General features: G+C 40.9%; 1 protein-coding gene across 5 annotated transcripts in view; it reads right to left on the minus strand.

The window, feature by feature from the left end:
* The window catches only part of ZNF652 (zinc finger protein 652), a 60,510-nt gene that overhangs the window by 25,095 nt on the left and 15,349 nt on the right, over window positions 1–20,066 (minus strand). The window contains exons 1-2 of one of the 5 annotated variants that reach the window (XM_044389290.3): window positions 6,924–8,314; window positions 6,177–6,244 (exon numbers count right to left, since the gene is read on the minus strand). The exons of 1 other annotated variant lie outside the window; for it this stretch is intronic. In XM_044389290.3, coding sequence (XP_044245225.2) covers window positions 6,177–6,244; window positions 6,924–6,933 — 78 coding nt within the window. In that variant the 5' untranslated portion in view covers window positions 6,934–8,314. Of the gene's footprint in view, window positions 1–6,176; window positions 8,317–20,066 lie in introns of those variants that run through there. 3 more of the 5 variants (XM_057317922.1, XM_026513105.4, XM_026513103.4) reach the window with 3 other exon arrangements.

Consider the following 20,066-nt stretch of genomic DNA (forward strand, 5'->3'; position numbering starts at 1 on the left):
TATGTAGGTTAGAAGAAGCAGATGCTTAACAACAGAGAAGGTCGTGAGCTACAAATGCCGACTAGACTTCAGTCCTGAGGCAGAATCAAGCCAGAGACGTACCCTCCACCCCCACCGATAAAACGATAAAACGTCCCAATGGATTAAGGCGGTGCGCGGGAAAATAGCTCTTCTAAGAGAGACGCGAGAAGGTTCTCTCACTGAAGCACTTTCTTAGTGTATTTTGCTACAAAGCCTATTTCTCTAACGTGAATTAGTTCAAATGCTATTAGTAAATAGGGGAATGATGTCAGTGGAACACCGAAGTCCTGGTGGTTAATACGAGATTTTCCCCTGCAAGTCAATGCTTCAAGGGATCAAGAGAAAGCTTGCTCACAATGAACAAGATAGGCTTAGCGATAAACGAGGACCTTAAGAAAAAAGCTGAACATCCTACCTGTGTACCTCCTTTAATGCAAGTAGTGGCTCGTTCACTGGCTTCAGGAACCACTAAACTTTCTGCTTTGTATCTGGTGAACTTGAGGGCATATGTTTCCCTTCCTGTGTTTAAAAGTTTTTGATCGCCAAAGCCTACACATCTCATACATCGAATTTTTAATTATAATGAAATTGGTCTCTATTGTAAGCGAATGTCTTCAAGACCCCACCCAATCTCAGAGGAGGAAACCACCCCCCAGGGGATTAAGTCTGGAAAGGTTCAACAGACTGATGCTGGGTGTGTATGGCAATGGAGATTTAGTATATTTATAATTATATTTAATATATTTATTTATTGTAATACATTTATTATAATTATTGTTGTTTCTATGAGTGTACTGGTCGCAGTGTTTCCCAGATTTTGAGTGCTCTGCCCCAACCTGATTTTTTCATAAGCCCCATTGATTTTAAAGTATGACTCTGCAGCATCCAGGAAGGCATTTATGGCATCACAGCAGAAATACCCGTACTCAAAACTAAGTCAAGGAAGAAGTACTAAGACAGAGCTGTGTAGCAAATTCATGTACGATTAGGAAAGAACTGTGGCTGCAGCGAAGGCCCACAGAGCTGACCGGAAACTACTCTATAAAAAGTCGATTAAGTTTTTGAGAGTTATACTTCCAGAAGAACTTCCAGACTGGGTTAAAGAGACAGTGACTGTCAAGACTTACGATGGTCTCTGGGTTCTCAAGCACCTATGGCAGGAGGCAGGATAAGAAAGCTGCCCGCTGTCCATTCCCCTGAGGGGGCAGAGTCTTCATTGCCCATCTCACATACAACCAAAGATAACAGGAAAAAAAAAAAAAAGGAGGAACCAAGAGGATGAAGCTAGGGAGCAAAGAAAACACAGACAGATGAGCTACCCCTAATGAGCCAAATCAGGGTCTATTCCAGAACATTCCCCAACCCTGAGGAGGCCCGCTCAATGACTGCTCAGAGATTTCAGAATTTGCTACATATCTCCTACTCTTCCCCCTTACAAATGGGGAGTATTTTTATTATGCTGCCGATAGTCATGACTGCGTTTTGTATGCGGGGGCAGGGATCATGTGTCCATTTCTTTCCCAAGTCTCTGGACGGAGAAAAGCAACATCTGGAGCCAGTGCAGAGACGACTGCGCACCATCTCCTCACTGACAGAGCAGCAATCATCAGACCCTTGTGTCACTCAGAGATCCTGGACTTTGAGCTTGATGCGTGACTGGATAGGGCCTCGGGGTCCCCTACCTTGTGGAGGGACTGAGTGTATTTTGCCTATGAGAGAGAGTAGACTGAGGGTCTGATGACCAAAAGGATGGTTTGTCAAGTGTTTCCAGCTGTGTCTCTGGCGAAGGCAGTGCTACCCCTGCGGCCCCCGCTGTCGGCACGAGGGACTACCTGACTGTTCTGGCCATCGTGCTGTGAAGTAAGAGACGAGCGTCATTGCTGAGCTACCGTATCTCATGGCTAACGAGAGACCCTCAGACCTCTTTCCCATCTCAGGCATGGAGACCAGTCATGTACAAGAAGACGGTTGTTTCCATCAGCCTGCATCACCGAGCGATACGCACAGAGCTTCCCTGCTGACCGACCATGGCCATGCAGTGAGAAAGCAAGCCTTTCCCGACTTAAGCTGCCGAGACTGGGGACTGATTTGTCCCGGCAGCACCACCTCACTAACGTAGCTCTCTACGAATCTGCACGTGTGGACATCCTGCATGTATCAGCTCTCTCAGTCCTCAGCTGCACAGCACAGACCGGAGAATTACTAAGTGAAAAGTTAAAAAATCAGAAAGACAAAGGGCTGAATTCACAGGGGAATTCTCTACTTAGTAAGTTAGAAAATAAGACTATTTTTTCTTTAAAAAAATTACAGTTAGAGCTCTTTACTCTATTTTATGACGCACACGTACATGCACTCGCATACGAGCCTGAGACCCGTACCTCCCACTATTACAATCAGGGAGACTCACAGAAACATGAACAAGCCACACAGTCACGGCAGAAGATGTAGTCTGACTGTTCACTTTGAAACACACGCAGGCTTTCTGCCCACATTTTACTTTTTTCATTCGATTTTGGCACCTTTTGCCTTATCTCAGTTTTGAAGATAATCTTCCTTTATTCTCCTTCCAGAAGATTTAAACTATCTCCTAAGAGCACAATCGAGTAACCTTTACAAAACCAAAAGCACATTAGGGAAATTAGAACATTCCACGTTTCATTATCCAACTCTTAATGTGTATCCTCAGTTCTAACTTACTTATTACAAATCATCTTAACTTCATTTTTTAGAATACTCTCTAGGTGAATACACTGAGCTCTAAGAACCTGAAAGCAGACAGAAGCAGCAAATAAGAAATGACCCTCGTTAATATTTAAAGCTGTTTTAATTCATCTCTCTTTGGTATTAAAACAAGTTCTTAGAGATCATTTTCTCCTGCTTCTTAAAATAAATTCTAAACTAAAGCAGGTCATTCCTTAGTGTCTTGCTATAATTAACGTTATACAACTTCGGAAAAAATGTGGTATGTTTATTAAGAGGTATACAAATCGAGAAGCAACAAGTCCTGGCACTCTACATTCTTGACCAACTAGTAGGAAGAAAATACAATCTTAAGGAAAAAATTAGGGGCTCCTGGGTGGCTCAGTCGGTTAAGCATCTGCCTTCAGCTCAGGTCATGATCCCAGGGTCCTGGGCTCCCTGCTCAGCACGGAGTCTGCTTCTTCTTCCCTCCCTCTCTGCCCCTCCCTCCGCTCATGCTCTCTCTCTCTCTCAAATTAATAAATAAAATCTCTAAAGTAAATAAGTAGATCTTAAGAAAAGAAAAAACTAGAAAATATAATAGCATATTATAGATAAAGTACAACTTCCAGAATGCGCTTTTTCTCATGCCATTTTTTCCCCCAAGTGGACTACAAAATAAGTTTACAGCGTCTTCAAGAATGTTTACTTACATTTAGTCTTAAAAGAAAAATAACTTTGTTCCCTGAAACGTTTTCGTAGTTAATTTTTGACAAATCCAACAGTTTTCTCTCTATTAAAATAGGTACCTATGCATCCTCCTCGTGTGTTAGAAAGATTCTATTTGGGGCGAGTTTGTTCAGGTTGAAAGGGCAGCTGCGTAAAGCGTATCACTCTGCCACCTGTGCTTACCCACTGGCAGAACCGCCTCCACCGGCCTGTCTCCAAAGCTCAAACTACCCGCGGTCCTGCTGAACGCAGAGCTTTCTAAGGCGTACAACCATCCATGAGGATCGGGCCAGAAGAACAACTACCAAGAAATGGAAAGGAACAAGGAGGGAAAGGTAAGTGCGTATCGGCAAAATTCGCCCCCAAAAAAGATCCGCTAGGAAGGATGGGCAGGAGGACAGGTGGTCTGTGCTAATAATGGTCTGACACTTTACCCAAAGCTTTATGGCTTTTCCAGAAGGCTACTCACTTCTTTCTTATTAGGAAAGTATGTTAGTGACACATTTGCCAAGTAACAACTCATCTCAAAGTCTTTGGACAGTCACATAACTATTTAACAACTACTATACACTTGAGTAAAGAAAAAGTAGAAATCTGAAAGTTTAGAAGAGAAAAATCACTCCTAGTTGGAGAAATCAGGAAAAGTCTGTGAAGGACAGTGTATTTCAGAAAAGCCTGAAGGGCAGATATAGATATGTATATTATATTACATGTAATAAAACAAACACACAATTAAGCAAGATAAAATAAATTAAAAATAAGTAAAAAAAAATTGAAGTAGAGGGGCGCCTGGGTGGCTCAGTCGTTAAGCGTCTGCCTTCGGCTCAGGGCGTGATCCCGGCGTTCTGGGATCGAGCCCTACATCGGGCTCCTCTGCTGGAAGCCTGCTTCTTCCTCTCCCACTCCCCCTGCTGTGTTCCCTCTCTCGCTGGCTGTCTCTCTCTCTCTGTCAAATAAATAAATAAATAAATAAATAAATAAATAAATAAAATCTTAAAAAAAAATTGAAGTAGGAAAGATAATACTGGGAATTAGGATAAAATAAAAGCACAAACCTTTTTATACTAAATTTTCAGTACTGACAAAAATAAAAATTTAAATATCTGAATTGTAATTTTAAAAAGTTTTTTTTATAAGAATGTGTTCCTTATGACATAATTATTTCATTTCCCTACCTGTAATTACATTGAGTTTAAAACTCATGTCCACACTAAAAGCTTAATTTTTTTCTTTTACTTTTTAAAGATTTATTTATTTGAGACAGAGAGAGAGAGTGCGTGAGTGGGGGGGAAGGGGAAGAGAGAAAGGGAGAGAGAGAAAGCTCAAGCAGACTCCATGTAGAGTGCAGAGGACGACCCAGGGCTGGATCCCAGGACCCTGAGATCATGACCTGAGCGGAAATCAAACGAGAGCTGACTGCTTGGGATGCCTGGGTGGCTCAGTTGGTTAAATGTCTGCCTTTGGCTCAGGTCATGATCCCAGGGTCCTGGGATCGAGTCCTGCATCGGGTTCCTTGCTTAGCAAGGAGCGCGCTTCTCCCTCTGCCTGCCACTCTCCCTGCTTGTGCTCTCTCCCTCTCTCTCTCTCTGACAAATAAATAAATAAATAAAATCTTAAAAAAAAAAAAAAAAAAAAAGAGCTGACCGCTTAACTGACCAAGCCACCCAGGTACCCTTAATTTTTTTTTTTTTTAAGATTTTATTTATTTATTTGAGAGGGGCAGAGACAGAGGCAGAGGGAGAGAGAAGCAAACTCCCCACTGAGCAGGGAGCTGATACGGTGCTTGATCCGAGGACCCTGGGATCATGACCGAAGCCGAAGGCAGATGCTTAACCGACTGAGCCACCCAGGCACCCCTAAGTTTTTCTTAATACGGTAGGTTCTACTTGTCTGAAATGAATGAAATCTCACTGTGTCCTTGTCTTTTTCTTAAAAAGAACCTCTAAGAGTAAGACAACTTTGAAGATACCTACGGTGGACAATGGAAGACTGACTACTTAAGACCCTGAACTGCTACGTAATTTTATCAAGTACGGTGAGAATCACTCAGACCTCTCTGACCTTGTTCTTTTACATAAAACAAGCTGTATTATTATGGCAAAGAATGCGTGACCGAACAGGCTTAATGACGGGACCTATAACTATAGCTCACGTTTAACCCAAGTTTTGGTACTGTCAACCCTTAAATTTTACCAATCCAAACTTCAGTCTGCCACCTTGAAAAGTGGGAGCCAAGACAGCAAACTGCAAAACTGCAAGTTCGGTAAACTGTACTTCTGATTTACCAAGTGTATATGGTAGTGGTGATAATAATTCGCATTTATACGATGTTTTACAGTTCGCACAGAGCACATTTATCACACACCTGTTAAACATTTATTAAGTGCCTACTATGTGTTTGGTATTGGGGGAGCTGGAGCCAGTTCAAAGGTCTAACTAGGGAGGCAGACGTGAAAACCGGTAATCACAGAACAGCGTAACAGGGACAACGACAAAAAACAGCCCAGCCCAGCGGTGAGGAGCACACACCGAGGCCTGACTGCCTGCACTGGAAATCTGGCTCTGACACATACCAGAGCTCGGGGGCCTTGGGCGAATTATTTAACCTCTCCACGTCTCATTTTCTGCATCTGTAAAATGGGGATAATAACTGTGTCTGCCTCATGGTGTGTTACTGGGATTAAATGAGTCAGTAGGTATAAATGCTTACAAGAGCACTGTTGTGTTTCTTGGGTAAACACACTCACCTTTACATACAAGGTGCAGACGAAGTGCGGAACGAGGAGGTGAGTAACTGGTGTAAAAGGTGCTGGGCCTGTCAGAGGAAGTTTCAGAAATGAGCTAAAGCTGGAGCTGGTTCTGAAGGACAAGCAGAAGTCAGAGAGATGGAGAAGGGAAGTAGGCAAGTTGCACACAAGAAACTCAACATGAAAAAGACAGGAATGAAACCACACCGGGTTTTGTTTATCTCCTTTAAGCATCACTGCCCTACAGTGACTTGGGACTGTTCCTATTTTACAGCTAAGGCTCAGTGTAGTAACGTTCCCGTGGCATTGCTGGTTAAGTGATGGAGTAAGGGCTGGAATCCTGGTTTTCTAACTCCTCATCCCAGCTAACCAACCCTATTGAGCTAACTTGGTAAATAACAATTACTTTAAACGACGTATTTAGACCTTGAACAACAACAACAACAACAAAAAATCTCTAATGACACAAAGTAAAAAATAAAATTCTAGACTAGTATTCAAGGGTCTAAGTTTTAACCTTAGCTAGTGAACGCCCATCTCCCTCCACAAGGTCTCGAATGTTGGATGAGTTCAGATGGAAGGGCGCCTGGGTAGCCCAGTCAGTTAAGCATCTGACTTTCGGCTCAGCTCATGATCTCGGGGTCCTGGGACTGAGCTCTGAGATCAGCGGGGAGCCCGCTTGTCCCTCTGCCTCTGCCCCTGCTGCGCTCTCTCTCAAACAAATAAAAAATCTTTAGAAAAACTCACATGGATACATTTCAGTTTTCAGAGTGACTCATCTGCACTTCGTGTTCCACAGTCACCAGGCTGACCAAGTGAAGATTTAAATTGTTTCAGTTCATCTTCTTGCAACAAAATTCTTAGGCTTTCAATGGATGAAACCTGAATAAATCTGTGGACCTTAAACTTGACGTGTAAAGTGCAAGTTACGGATACAAAATCTACAGTGAAAAAAGTTGTCGCAAGATCCATAGCATTCTATAAATGTCCTTCATTTCCAAGGGTGAGCACAAAATCAGCCTGGGTTGCACAGCAAAGCTACCAACACAACATGTGGGAGTCAACTTCACAACAAGCAAAACCTCAAAGGACACACATCACTGCTCCACATTTTAGATCAATGTTGTAAAACGTTCTCCGATGCCTGTATTTTATATAGGTGAAAAACAACTAATTTTAATGCAATCTCACCTAATATAATTTCATACATCAATTATTTTTTAAGCAGTCCATCTAATCGGTTATCTGTAAGACATGGAACTGAGAAATGCCTGTCACCTTCAGTTTTAGACAAAGCTTTTATAAAAATAAATTTTCACTGTAGTTTTTTTACACATGCATTTAAATGAGACTGCCATTGTGTTTCCTCAATAATACGCAGGAGAAGCTAGGAGAAAGAGGACAAAGAAGAGGTACTCCCCCTAAGGCATTACCTAATTACCTTCAAGCATCAACAGTCCCAACATTGCCATAGAAGACAATAAAAACAAATATGCATTTCTCATCCCAGTGGCTTAAGCAACCTTAACTTTCACCCGTAACCCCCTGGGGCCAAAGAAGAAATCAAATACTAAGTAGGCTACCCTGCAGGACCTGAGTGATCACAAGGTGTATTCAAAACATCTTTCCATTATTCAATTCACAAACATCACCCACAGACAGGAGAATATAATTTAAACAAAGGAGTCCTTTTAAAAAGAAGAGTAAGAGTCTTGTATTAGTGCTATCTTTTCCACTAAAATCTGACAAAGTCCTCACTGCAGGGAACGCTCAAATGAAATTCTGTGCCCTTAGAAACAGTCAGAACATACCCATAAGATACATAATCTGGGAAAGTCTCAGTCTAGCCTTGAACCAAGGGGCTTTATGGAATGCAACGAGTTAATGCACTAGTCTGTTTTCAACATGGCCAACTGTGGGAGTGCCCTGATCATTATTAACTGATATTCTGCTCATTAGCTTTATTAAGAAAAATCAGAGACTTTCAGAGGCCTTGTGAATCGTTCTTCAGACTGTGGCTACCTATAATGTAAGCCATTATGAGAGGCCTATCTATATGTTAACTGACGAGATCATCATGAACGTGAATGAAAAACTCATTCAGAAACTGAAAATAACTGAGAAAGGCCCTCATTACATTCTTATATTTTATAGAAATAAAAATAACAAATATTTCAGATGTGTAAACAACATCAGGAAATGCCAGAATTAAGAAAAAGGAAATGCAAGAATTTACATATTAGACCTACCAAAAGACAAAGGACTGTTACTGTTTTCTAATTCACAGAAAATTTTTTACACTTCAAAAATTAACACTTGGAAAAAAAGTTTAACAGGAATAGTCTTCAACCAGCAGGCATAAACAAACAGTCTAAAACAAAAATATCTGACAGCAGATGAGAAGTTTTCACCCAAACCATAACATACCCAAAACATGGCCAATGGGAAAAGACAAATGCTAACATGCTGCTTGTCTGTTCCTTCCCATAAATCTGTATGTGACTCTTCTTAGCAGCAATTCTTGAACTTTTGAGAATCTTTGGAAAATTAAAAATCTTCTCCCCCAGAAAAATGAACATACAAAATTTTACATGCAATTTCAAGGAGTTTGCCCATTTCCAGAAACCCATCCATGGAGCCCCTAGGGATCCATAAACCCCAAGCTAAGACCTCATATTATAGAGCAGATTTTTCCATTTCCTTATTTGTAATGTCTAGTTAAATCAGGTTTATAAATTAATTTTTTCTCCTGTTCCTACACCCCTCTCAATCTCTACAGCATATCCATGATCATAAGGGAATTCACAGCTGAATGAAAGAACAGTGATAAGTATCACTAAATGTAAAATAACGATCTCGTGTGAACCCCGATACACTACTTAGCCAGGTATAGGACTTTGGACAAGGCAACTGATCTTACCCAATTTCACCCTGTAAAACTAGAATGACAGTACCCACACTGATATAACCTGATAATAGGCAAAGTTCCCAGTAGGTAGGGGGGAGGGGTTCACTGCTGGCTCCTTTCTCCTTATTTGGGAAACTCTTTCTTAAAGAAGTTATAAACGACGGGTGGCAGAGCAGAGATTTATGTAATTTTAGGGTTTGTTGCATGCATTTTTCCATAGTGAACATGACGTAACGAAGATGAGAAAAGGCAAGAGACAGGGAAGGGTAGATAAGTTTGAGAAATGAAATGGGCGGGGCGCCTGGGTGGCTCGGTCAGTGAAGCGTCCAATTCTTGATTTCAGCTCAGGTCATGATTTCAGGGTTGTGAGATCGAGCCCTGCATCAGGCTCCACACTCAGTGTGGGATCAAAATTCTCTCTCTCCCTCCCCCTCTGTCCCCCCTCATTCACTCTGTCTCTTTCCCTCCCTATAAATACATAGAATGAAATGGGCTAAACAGACACATGAAAAGATGCTCACCATCACTCATCATCAGGGAAATGCAAATCAAAACCACAATGAGACACCACCTCACACCTGTCAGAAGGGCTAAAATCAAAAACACAATAAGCAGCAAGTGTTGGCGACGATGTGGAGAAAAAGGAACCCTCGTGCACTGCTGATGGGAATACGAACGGGTGCAGCCACTGTGGAAAACAGTTTGACGGTTCTCAGAAAGGGAAACACAGAGTTACCATATGACCCAGCAATTTCACTCTTAGGTATATGCTCAAGAGAACTGAAAATAAATGTTCATACGAAAACTGGCATATAAATGTTCATCGCATTACTCATAATAGCCCCAAAGGAGAAACCATCCAAATATACACAAACCGATGAATGCATGAATAAAATGCATATCCATATAATGGAATATTATCTGTCAAAAAAAGGAATGAAATACTGACACAGAGTACAACATGGATGAATCCTGAAAACATTATGCTAAGTGAAAAAAGCCAGACACAAAAGGCTACACGTTGTATGATTCCATTTATATGAAATGGTCAGAATAAGCAAATCCATGGAGACAGTAAATTAGTGACTGACGGGAGCTGGGGGTAGGCAGGCGAGGACTGCTAATGGGTTCCAGGTTTCTTTTCGGGGGATGAAAATGTTTTGGAATTAGATACAGGCGATGGTTGCACAACTTTGCGAATATACTAAAAACCACGGGACTGTACCTTTTAAAATGGCGAGTTATGTGGTAGGTGAATTCTATCTCAATAAAAAGAGAGAAAACGAAATAGGCTATCTGGGCACTAAGAGTCTCAAGGTGGTCTGAGAAAATAAGATTAGCTGAAAATTATGAGAGTTTGCATAAAAATGACATTACTGGATGGCAAGGCAGGCCAGTAACGAAGAGCTGGGCCCTAACAGCAGGGATGCGGGGACACTGAGCGGAACGGGGACCACACCCTGCACCCCGAGCCGGGCTCTGCTGCGCTCTTCCACACCGCCTGGCAGGCTACTTGACCTTGCCAGCCCTTGGCTTCTTCAGCCGTACAGTTAAGGGGTTCCCTTCCAGCACTGACATTTACTGTTTGGGTTATTTGTTTCCATTCTTTTACCTAATTCATCTGGTCACCTACTGCCACACAGTCATTCCCAACCTTTTCAACAAGAAGGGCTGTCATACACGCCCCTCTCCACCCCCAACTCTCCTGTCACATTCCCATGGAGCACTGCTTTTAAAATATTGTCTCAGAATTTGCATTTAGATCATACTTTTGTATTTCTTACTAACCAAATATAAAAAAAAACAAACAGCCATCTAACTTTTCGGTTAGACTGTCCAGCTTCACCATGATTTCCATTTGACTTTTGAACATTAAAATTAGCTTATTGGGGTGCCTGGGTGGCTCAGTCAGTTAAGTGGCTGCCTTCAGCTCAGGTCATGATCTCAGGGTCCTGGGATCGAGCCCAGTGTCAGGCTCCCTACTCAGCAGGGAGTCTGCTTCTCCCTCTCTCTCTGTCCCTCCCCCCACTCATGTGCCACGCTCTCTCTCTCTCTCTCAAATAAATAAAAAGAATCTTTAAAATTAGCTTATAAATCTCAGGTTGGGGATGCCTGGGTTACGGGAATATATTATGTATGGTCTTGAAATACGTGTGATACAAATGAGATCAAGCCCACAACCTTACCCATGGTGTAGGTTAGGTTTTTCCAAAAAGTTTTTCTAAAACTGGGTCCACCACACTTTCTCAGGGTGGAGAGACATGACCACACTTAACACCATTCCATGGAAGATTCTGTTCAGTCCTTTGCCTTAGTAAGAAAGCATTTAAGGCAAGATGCCCAACAGGATGTGGAAGAAATCCATGAAGCCTCAGATACCGGCCAATATCCATTGCTGCCTCTTCCTTTTTTTAATGGTCCTTTTTTTTTTTTTTTAAACACAAGTTGCAGGCTGAATGAAATAAAACCAGGTGACCATGCCACAACTATGCCAAAATTAAAGGCAAAAGTGGTGGCACAGAGCACAGCTTTACTCAGTAGAGGCGTTCTACACTGGATGCTGGCAGACAGACCCGAGGGATCCTCTCTCCCTTTTGGGAAGTAGAGCTGAACAGAGAGAAGAATGGATGGCTAGGCTTGGGGCTGTTGCCCTCAGCACACTGAGTTACGGTTACGAGTCTCACAAGACAGTATACCCAGCACCCCACAGTCCTGGAAGTGACGGGACTCTGTTTACTAAAACTGTTATCAAATACAAGGCTTATTTATGAATGCCCAGATCTCCTTTTTTCCCTCCAAAGAGAGAAATAGCTTTTTGACTTTTTTTCTGATTATAAAAGTGACATTTATAGTTAAGAAGAGCTTACACATTAAGCATTTTTTTAAAGATTTTTAAATTTATTTGAGAGAAAGAGAAAGAGAGTTGGGGAGAAGGGCAGAAGGAGAGAGAGAGTCTTAAGCAGACTGAGCACTGAACGTGGAGCCCCATGCAGAGCTTGGTCTCATGACCCTGAGGTCCTGACCTGAGCCGAGACCAAGAGTTGGACGCTTAACCAACTGTGCCTCTCAGGCACCCCCACGAAGCATCTTCTTTTTTTTTTTTTTTAAGATCTTATTTATTTATTTGACAGAGAGAGACAGCCAGCGAGAGAGGGAACACAAGCAGGGGGAGCGGAAGAGGAAGAAGCAGGCTCCCAGCGGAGCAGAGAGCCCGATGTGGGGCTCGATCCCAGGACTCTGGGATCATGCCCTGAGCTGAAGGCAGACTCTTAACGACGGAGCCACCCAGGCGCCCCCATGAAGCATCTTCTGTGCAATTCTCACACTCTACTCTTTATTCATAAGCTTTGACTATCATCTACATACGAAGCACCAAGAATCTAATATAAGGAAAAGATATTACTCATTCTTTCCAATAATTACTGTGTTGGCCCTAATCTTTACAAGCTTAAAGAGTGTTTGGAGAGCAAGCAACTATACAGAAAAAATAAGTCACAATTGCCAAATAAAACAAATGCTATTTCTTTTAAAGGTGCCATATAATTATTTAAAAGGGCAGGAAGGACGTCGGACGCCCAGGCTATCGGAGGCCCCGTGCAGGGCATGAGATCTGAGCTAGGTCCTGACAAGCGGGAGGGATCCGAAAAGGCAGAGAGGAAATTAAAAGACAGGTGGAGGGGAGGGCTGTGTGAATAAAGGTATCTTCAAGAATAAGCATAGTATATTCCGGGGGTGATGAAGACAAAGGCCTAGCCAAAGGAGTCTGGCCGGGGATTAGGAGGTGACAACATTGTAAATACGGAGTTGGGACAGAAAATGGAGGGTTCTGATGGCAGGCCTGAGAAATACACGTAACACCAAAAGGTGGCAGAGAGGCAAAAAAGGAGAAGTCAACAGAATTTGCTTATTGATGTGATGGATAAAGAAAGAACTAGATCAAAGATAACGTATGCAATTTAAATTTCCCTTCCTACAGCTAGGAGAAAAACACAGGTGGGAGAGGCAAAGCAAAAACTATAGGTAAGACAATCAGCCTCAAATTCAAAGAGAGTATGTCTTTCACACAGTGAGTAGAGAAGTCTTTTGCTAAATACTGCTAAAATTCCTTTACAGTGAAACCACTGCCAAAAAATTAAGGCCAAACCTCCTTCAAGGTTAGACCCCTCATCTTACCTCTCTAATCTCATTTCCCTCCACATCCCCCCACAAACTCTATGCACCGGCTTTGGGGTCTACTCAATGTTCCCTGAACATCCTAGAATTTCTCTAAGCCAGTCATCAGTGTATGTTGTCCCATCAGTCAAGAATGCCCTTATCTCCCTCCCTAACAAGTGAACCTCGCTAATTTTTCAATATTCAGTTCAAACACTACTTATTCTTTCTGAAATTCCCCAGCTCCATCACTTCCCCTTTATTTGTAACTACTACCTCTAGTATACTTATTCCTTCTATTTTGTATAAAAATTGTTTACATGTCCATATTCCCACTGCCAGTGATTGGTTTAGAGGTGGGCCTGTGACCAAGTTTTGGATAGTGAGATTTACGTGGAAGTCAGCTGGGAGGCTTCTGAGAAAGATTTCCAAACTCTTGAGAAGCAAAAAGAAAGCAATAACCACCCCCTGCTGGATGTCCTCTTGTCTCGATATGATGCCTAGAATGGAGGTGCCCATCTTGCGCACATGATGGGAGATGGCCCAAGGACAAAGTAGACATCTCGAAGACGGCACAGTAGAAAGGTGGAAAGAACATGGGTCCTTGATGATGTCACTAGACCAGACTTAAACCAATCCTAGACCGAGGCATCTTGTTCCTTGTAATGATACATTTTCTCTATTTTAAAATTATTTTGAACTGGATTTTCTATCAGTTGAAACTCAAGGCATCCTACTTGATACAGTCACGTGTAAGATGCAAACTAGACGTCTAAGTAGAGATGTCCGTTGGCTGGAAGAGGGTGGAGATCGACAGGAAGTCAGGCCTAGAGGTGACTATTTGGGAGACATTGGTATACAGAAAGAATTTAAATTTGGGGGCTGGGAAGACAGGATAAATAAAGAAAAGAAAGCTTTGGGGAGCCCTCAGGGCAGAGGAGAAAGCGCCACCAAAGAGAAGAGACACGGACATGGCTAAAAGGAAACGCGCAACTGCAGGGCACAGAAGCTAGGACAAAACCACACCTTCTCAAGAAAGAAGAACTGGTCAACTGTCGCAAATGCTGCTAAAACACCGAGTAAGACCGAGAAAACTGACCACTGAATTTAGTGGCTGAATCATTCCCTAACCTGAAGGCCCACTTGTCCTCTGGCGAGCCTCCTGTTTCCCTGAAAAAACAGCAGTCTTGAGTTACTTAGTACACTGGCTCAGGGCTCAGACTCGGGCTGGGTTCTGCAGCTCTCGCTCCCTAGCTGCGGGGCCTCCGCTACCAGCTGGCGAGGGAGTGACCAGGACGGAATGGAAGCTGAGGGACAGAAGCTGCAGTTGGAGTCAAAACAGGGACAAGGCTTGAGTTTGGTCTCTAAAGATGGGAGAGACCTGAGTGTGTCTGAATGCTGCTGGGAAGGAACACCTCTTAGCACAAAGAAGCCTTTACAAGAAAACATTTTGCAATTCATTATAGTGGGAGGTTCGTTTGTTTAGCTTTTAAAAAATTGTAAGTAGGAGAAAAAGTATGATAAAGCCACAATCTTAAGCTCTTCCTCATTTCAGAACCTATCAACCAAAAGAAAAAAGATGGTACGTTACCAAAAGTAGTAATAGTAAATAGTAAATGGAAAGCGCCTAATTGTCTCTTGGTTATACTATAAAGATGGTTCTAACATTAAAACACACTCAAAGTACTAAACCACAAAAGTCCAGATATCAGAAGCGAAGGAGATTACAGAGCTACCTAAAACCATTTGGAATACGCTCCTAAAACACCGTCAGTCTTCAATACTTCCTCAAATCTTCAGTATTTTTTTCTTTTGGTCTTATTGAAGAAATACGTTGTCTGGAGATAAGCCTTCTATAAACTTGTGTACAACAACCACATAAGAAAATATTAAAACATTTTTATGTTCACTTCAGGAAATTCTAAAATTTAAAACCACTCCAAGTTAAAATATGACCACTTCAAAGAATAAGGGATAATCTCAAAGTTAAGACCAAAACAGCTTTTGATACAAACCACTGCATGTTACAGAACCAGTAACCTAGTTTCATTTTGAGTGTAGTGTTTGTTGCCCTCAAGGGACCTGCAACTTTCGAGCAAGTTTTTTCATTAAGTGCCAGATAACAGGTAAAGTATGGGGGGGGGGATTTCAATACATCTTCATGCGACAACTCATCCTAACTTTTCAGGTTAAGGAAAGAAAGGCCCAATCCTTATGAACACACACACACACACACACACACACACACACACACTGACAAACCTCTGTTAGTTACTGGTGACATAACACTAAAATTTTAACTCCAGGCTAACCTACAGAGCACGCAGCAACTTAACAATCTGCTTGTTAGGAGGGGAAAAAAACCTCTCGGCATCACACAAAATTATTCTTGGCTATTTGCTTCCTGGCCCAACAGTTGGTCAGTAATAACCTGAGCAGGAAAAGCTGATGGAAGATGTTCAAACACAAAAGTTATCTTTCCACATAGAATTCTTAATTACCTTTTCCCAAAGGATTCTTGTATTGAATTGTGAATGGCTGTACATGTTTCAGTAAGACAAAAATCCCAAACATCCAGGTTTCTGAATGAACGGCATGTTTTAAGATACTATCTGCTCATACACTCCAAAGAAGTTACTTTTAGGGTATGAAATGAATTAATTAGTAACAATACACACTTTAGAGATTTATATTTTAACTGCACTGGAATGTCTAAAAAAAATGAGCCCGTGAACAGCAAAGGCACCGAGCTCAAGAGGAAGTGAACAGACTCCTGGCTTGCAGACAGATGAGTAGGTGGAGGAAACATTCATGTGGGGAGGATGATTTTTATATAGTGTCTCTTAATCTAAGGAAAACCACAGCTCTTCACAATATATGTGCTATAAATAGATGTAATGAAAAACCTGCATAAATATTTATTTGCTCGCTTGTTTTGTTTTTAAAATAACTTTTGTCATTACTCAAATCCAATGAGTGGTCAAGATAACCAAGCCATCATGACCAAGCAGGTTACCCAGTCAGAGGCCTGAGGACATATGACTAAATTTAATTCCCCTTCATCTATTTATGTCGGAGAAGAGATTTCAGTCAGTAACTTGGACTCCACATACACGTCCTTTACCACAATCAAAGAATTTTCACAGTAGTTCACATCAGTGCAAATTTTCTATCACTACTTTTGGCAGTATCTTTAAGAAATGTGGCTAGAGCGACCAAAGATAGTTCTGATCACAGAAACATTGTTCAAGTAATCACTCCCTCCTTCCTCAGCTCCTCCCCACTAAAAAACCGCATTTATCTAAGAGTCACAAAGTTCCTGTCAGGTAAGTATTAGCCTCTTTTATAAATGGAGGAAACTAAGGCCCACTGGCTACAAGGTGAGTCAGAGGGATTCTGAAAGAGCAAGAACTAGTCGAATATATAACTGCTCTGCTCTTTTCTCCCTTAAAATCCAACCAGAAGACAGAAGACTTTTTTTTTTTTGGTAAGTGTAGGGGAGAGGTGGTGGTGAGATTATCTAGATTTTCTCATGTTTTTATAATGAACATGTATTATTTCTATAATAAATAAAACATCTAATTCTAAACTAAAAGAATAAGTGAATTCATCATATCCATTCAGATTCGATATATAGGATCATTTCGATGCAAGTGTTAATGAAAGAAAATCTGAAAAAAGTGCAATCATAATTTAAGCACAAAAAAACACTTAAAATCTACACCAAACCTCCAAATATCCACAGGCTTTTCGTAACAGCCAACAAATACTTACTGAGCACCAACAGTATGTGAGGTACCACAGACATTATTGTGAACGTGACAGATACGATCCCTGGTCTCAGGAGACCTATGGGTATTGTCAGTTAGTTTATAAGTAGGGTGAGCATATGTTCTACTTTGCTGGGCAAAGTCCTGGTTTATACCTGTTTCTCCCAAAGTAATTATTAATAATGCCCCTCTCACGTATCTCCCAGTCTGAACAATAAATTATATGGTTACCTACTTATGCAAAAACAAACTACTCTTCTCACAGGGTAACATATTTGTAAAATGTATATCATTTCAAGTTTTTATCTTTCTAAATTCATTTTATTCCTTTTTATTACATATTAAATTTTCTTAAATTATAAAAATTACTTATTTTAGACAATCATCTCACTTTGCTATAGGTACTTGTTACATAATGAAATCAGAGATTGGCTATAATCGAGTAAGAAGAAATCAAAAACTGATTTTATCACATCAAAAAATGTATACAAATGAATCAGATCAATAAAAAACCAAAAACTTTAAGGACTATGAACCCCTGAGGGCAGGTAGTTCTTTTCAAAATACTACTTCAACATTCTAACCTGCGTTTAGCTCAGTACTGAGAACATATTGTGGTTTTCAGATATTTATTAAAAGGAAAGAGGACAGAACATGTATAAGATGAATCTGGAACATCTTGTCATAATGGAAAGCAAGGAAGCTTTCAAAGATTACGAGGGCTGTTTCAAAAGACTCAGGGGTGCCTGGGTGGTTCAGTTGGTTGAGCGGTTGAGCGTCTGACTCTTAATCTCAGCTTAGGTCTTGATCTCAGGGTGGTGAGTTCAAGTCTCATATTGGGCTCCACACTGGGCATGGAGACTACTTAAAAAAATAAATAATAGGGGCGCCTGGGTGGCACAGCGGTTAAGCGTCTGCCTTCGGCTCAGGGCGTGATCCCGGTGTTATGGGATCGAGCCCCACATCAGGCTCTTCCGCTATGAGCCTGCTTCTTCCTCTCCCACTCCCCCTGCTTGTGTTCCCTCTCTCGCTGGCTGTCTCTATCTCTGTCGAATAAATAAATAAAATCTTTAAAAATATATATATAAATAAATAAATAATAAAATAAAATAAAATAAAATGCAACTCTGTGATATTGAACATTTAAAAAGACTTAGGAGCCAGCCTAACAAACTCCTAATGGACAAAGAACAACTGAGTATCAATAAGGATTAACAAATGGACTGAAACACATCAAATATACTTAAATCCTTTGGTCATCTTTAGAGGACACTAAGAGAAACAACTCATTCCTTTGAAAACTGGTAAGTGAAGGGCAAGAATCAAGCACTGAGTCTGCCATTCCTATCAGATCTAAACCTTAAAGAAACTAAATACTTGTTGAGGGAAAATTTCTTTTTATAGAGGTATTCCAGCTAATAGCTGAAGAAGAAATTATAGGATTTGATATCATTTTGCAACCCCTAATGAGTAGGCAAAGATCACCACTGGCTGATTAACAGTACCAAAAAAGAAACCACAAACACTCTATGTCTCCAGGTAGACTTGTATGCCAGCACCTATTAAATAGTCTTGCCCCACACCCACGAGAAAAACGGAACCTCAATCTGATCAAGCTTGTAGATCTAAAAACCAATTTATAAAAAATAGAAGGGACTGAGGAACATGTTAAATGACACCACATGGATGCAATCAGCAAAATCCAGACTATGAGAAATGATACAACAAATGATCCGGATTCTTCAACTAAAACTGCAAGAAAAAAAAAAGAGAAGAAAGGAAGGAGCACCTACAGATTAAAGAGACTTAACAGGGGCACCTGGGTGGTGCAGTCGTTAAGCGTCTGCCTTCGGCTCAGGGCGTGATCCCAGCGTTCTGGGATCGAGCCCCACATCAGGCTCCTCTGCTGGGGGCCTGCTTCTTCCTCTCCCACTCTCCCTGCTTGTGTTCCCTCTCTTGCTGGCTGTCTCTGTCAAATAAATAAATAAAGCTTAAAAAATAAATAAATATATAAAGAGACTTAACAGACATGTTAACTAATCACTCTTCTTTGGACCCTAATTCAACATTCTAGCCTGTGTCTGTCAAAAAAACAAATTGAAGAAACAATAATGAGTTATTACTGGGAAATACAGACACTGACTGAATACTTAATGATGTCCAGGAAGTTTTTTAGTGTAATAATGATATTGCAGTTGTCTTATAAAGAAAGAATTCTTATATTTATAAATGATATGATGTCTAGAATTTTTTTAAGGTATTGCAGTTGTCTTATAAAGAAAGAATTCTTGTACTTATAAATGATATGATATGATGTCTAGACTTTTTTTTAAGTAATCTCTACACCCAACATGAGGCTTGAACTCACAACCCAGAGATCATGAGTCAGATGCTCTACCAACTGAGCCAGTCAGGAGCCCCTAGAATTGCTTCCAAGTAATTGGAGAGGGGAGTGCAGTGAGGGTGGCTATATATGAAACAAGACTGGCCATGGGAAATGGGCATATTAGGTTTATCACACTTTTCTCTTTATTTTTTTATATTTGAGAATTTCTATAATGCAAAAAAGTTTTTTTTTTCCTTTTCAAAAGCAGCCTTATCTCCTCTGAAAGACCAAAAACACTATCATAATTTAGAAACATAATAGGACTCTAACCTGACAATGGAGAAAAAAATATTGTAACAACCACAATTAAATCTAAATTAACTTTTTGGTATGACTAAGAAATTAGAGAGCAAGTCAAATATGGTGTGAAAATCCCTTCATATTAGGACTACTGTATATTTTATACAACTTAAACTCATATCTCTAACAACTGTAATGTGGGCAACATGGTGTATTTCTGATTTAAGAAAACTTTGATCCCAAATACGCTCACACATAATGACCAAACATAAAGGAAAAATTCCACATGTTAGAAGTAAAACAATTCGCCTAGGAAGGTCACAGCTCAGTCACGATTAGAATCCGACCTTCCAGTAGCCACCACTGTATTTTGCTTTTAATTTTCCAAGGACAGAACAATAAACCAACCCCGGAACTCTGTCTATACGTGGAAC

Source organism: Ursus arctos, unplaced genomic scaffold (assembly GCF_023065955.2).
Source record: "Ursus arctos isolate Adak ecotype North America unplaced genomic scaffold, UrsArc2.0 scaffold_24, whole genome shotgun sequence".
Classification (NCBI taxonomy): Eukaryota; Metazoa; Chordata; class Mammalia; order Carnivora; family Ursidae; genus Ursus; species Ursus arctos.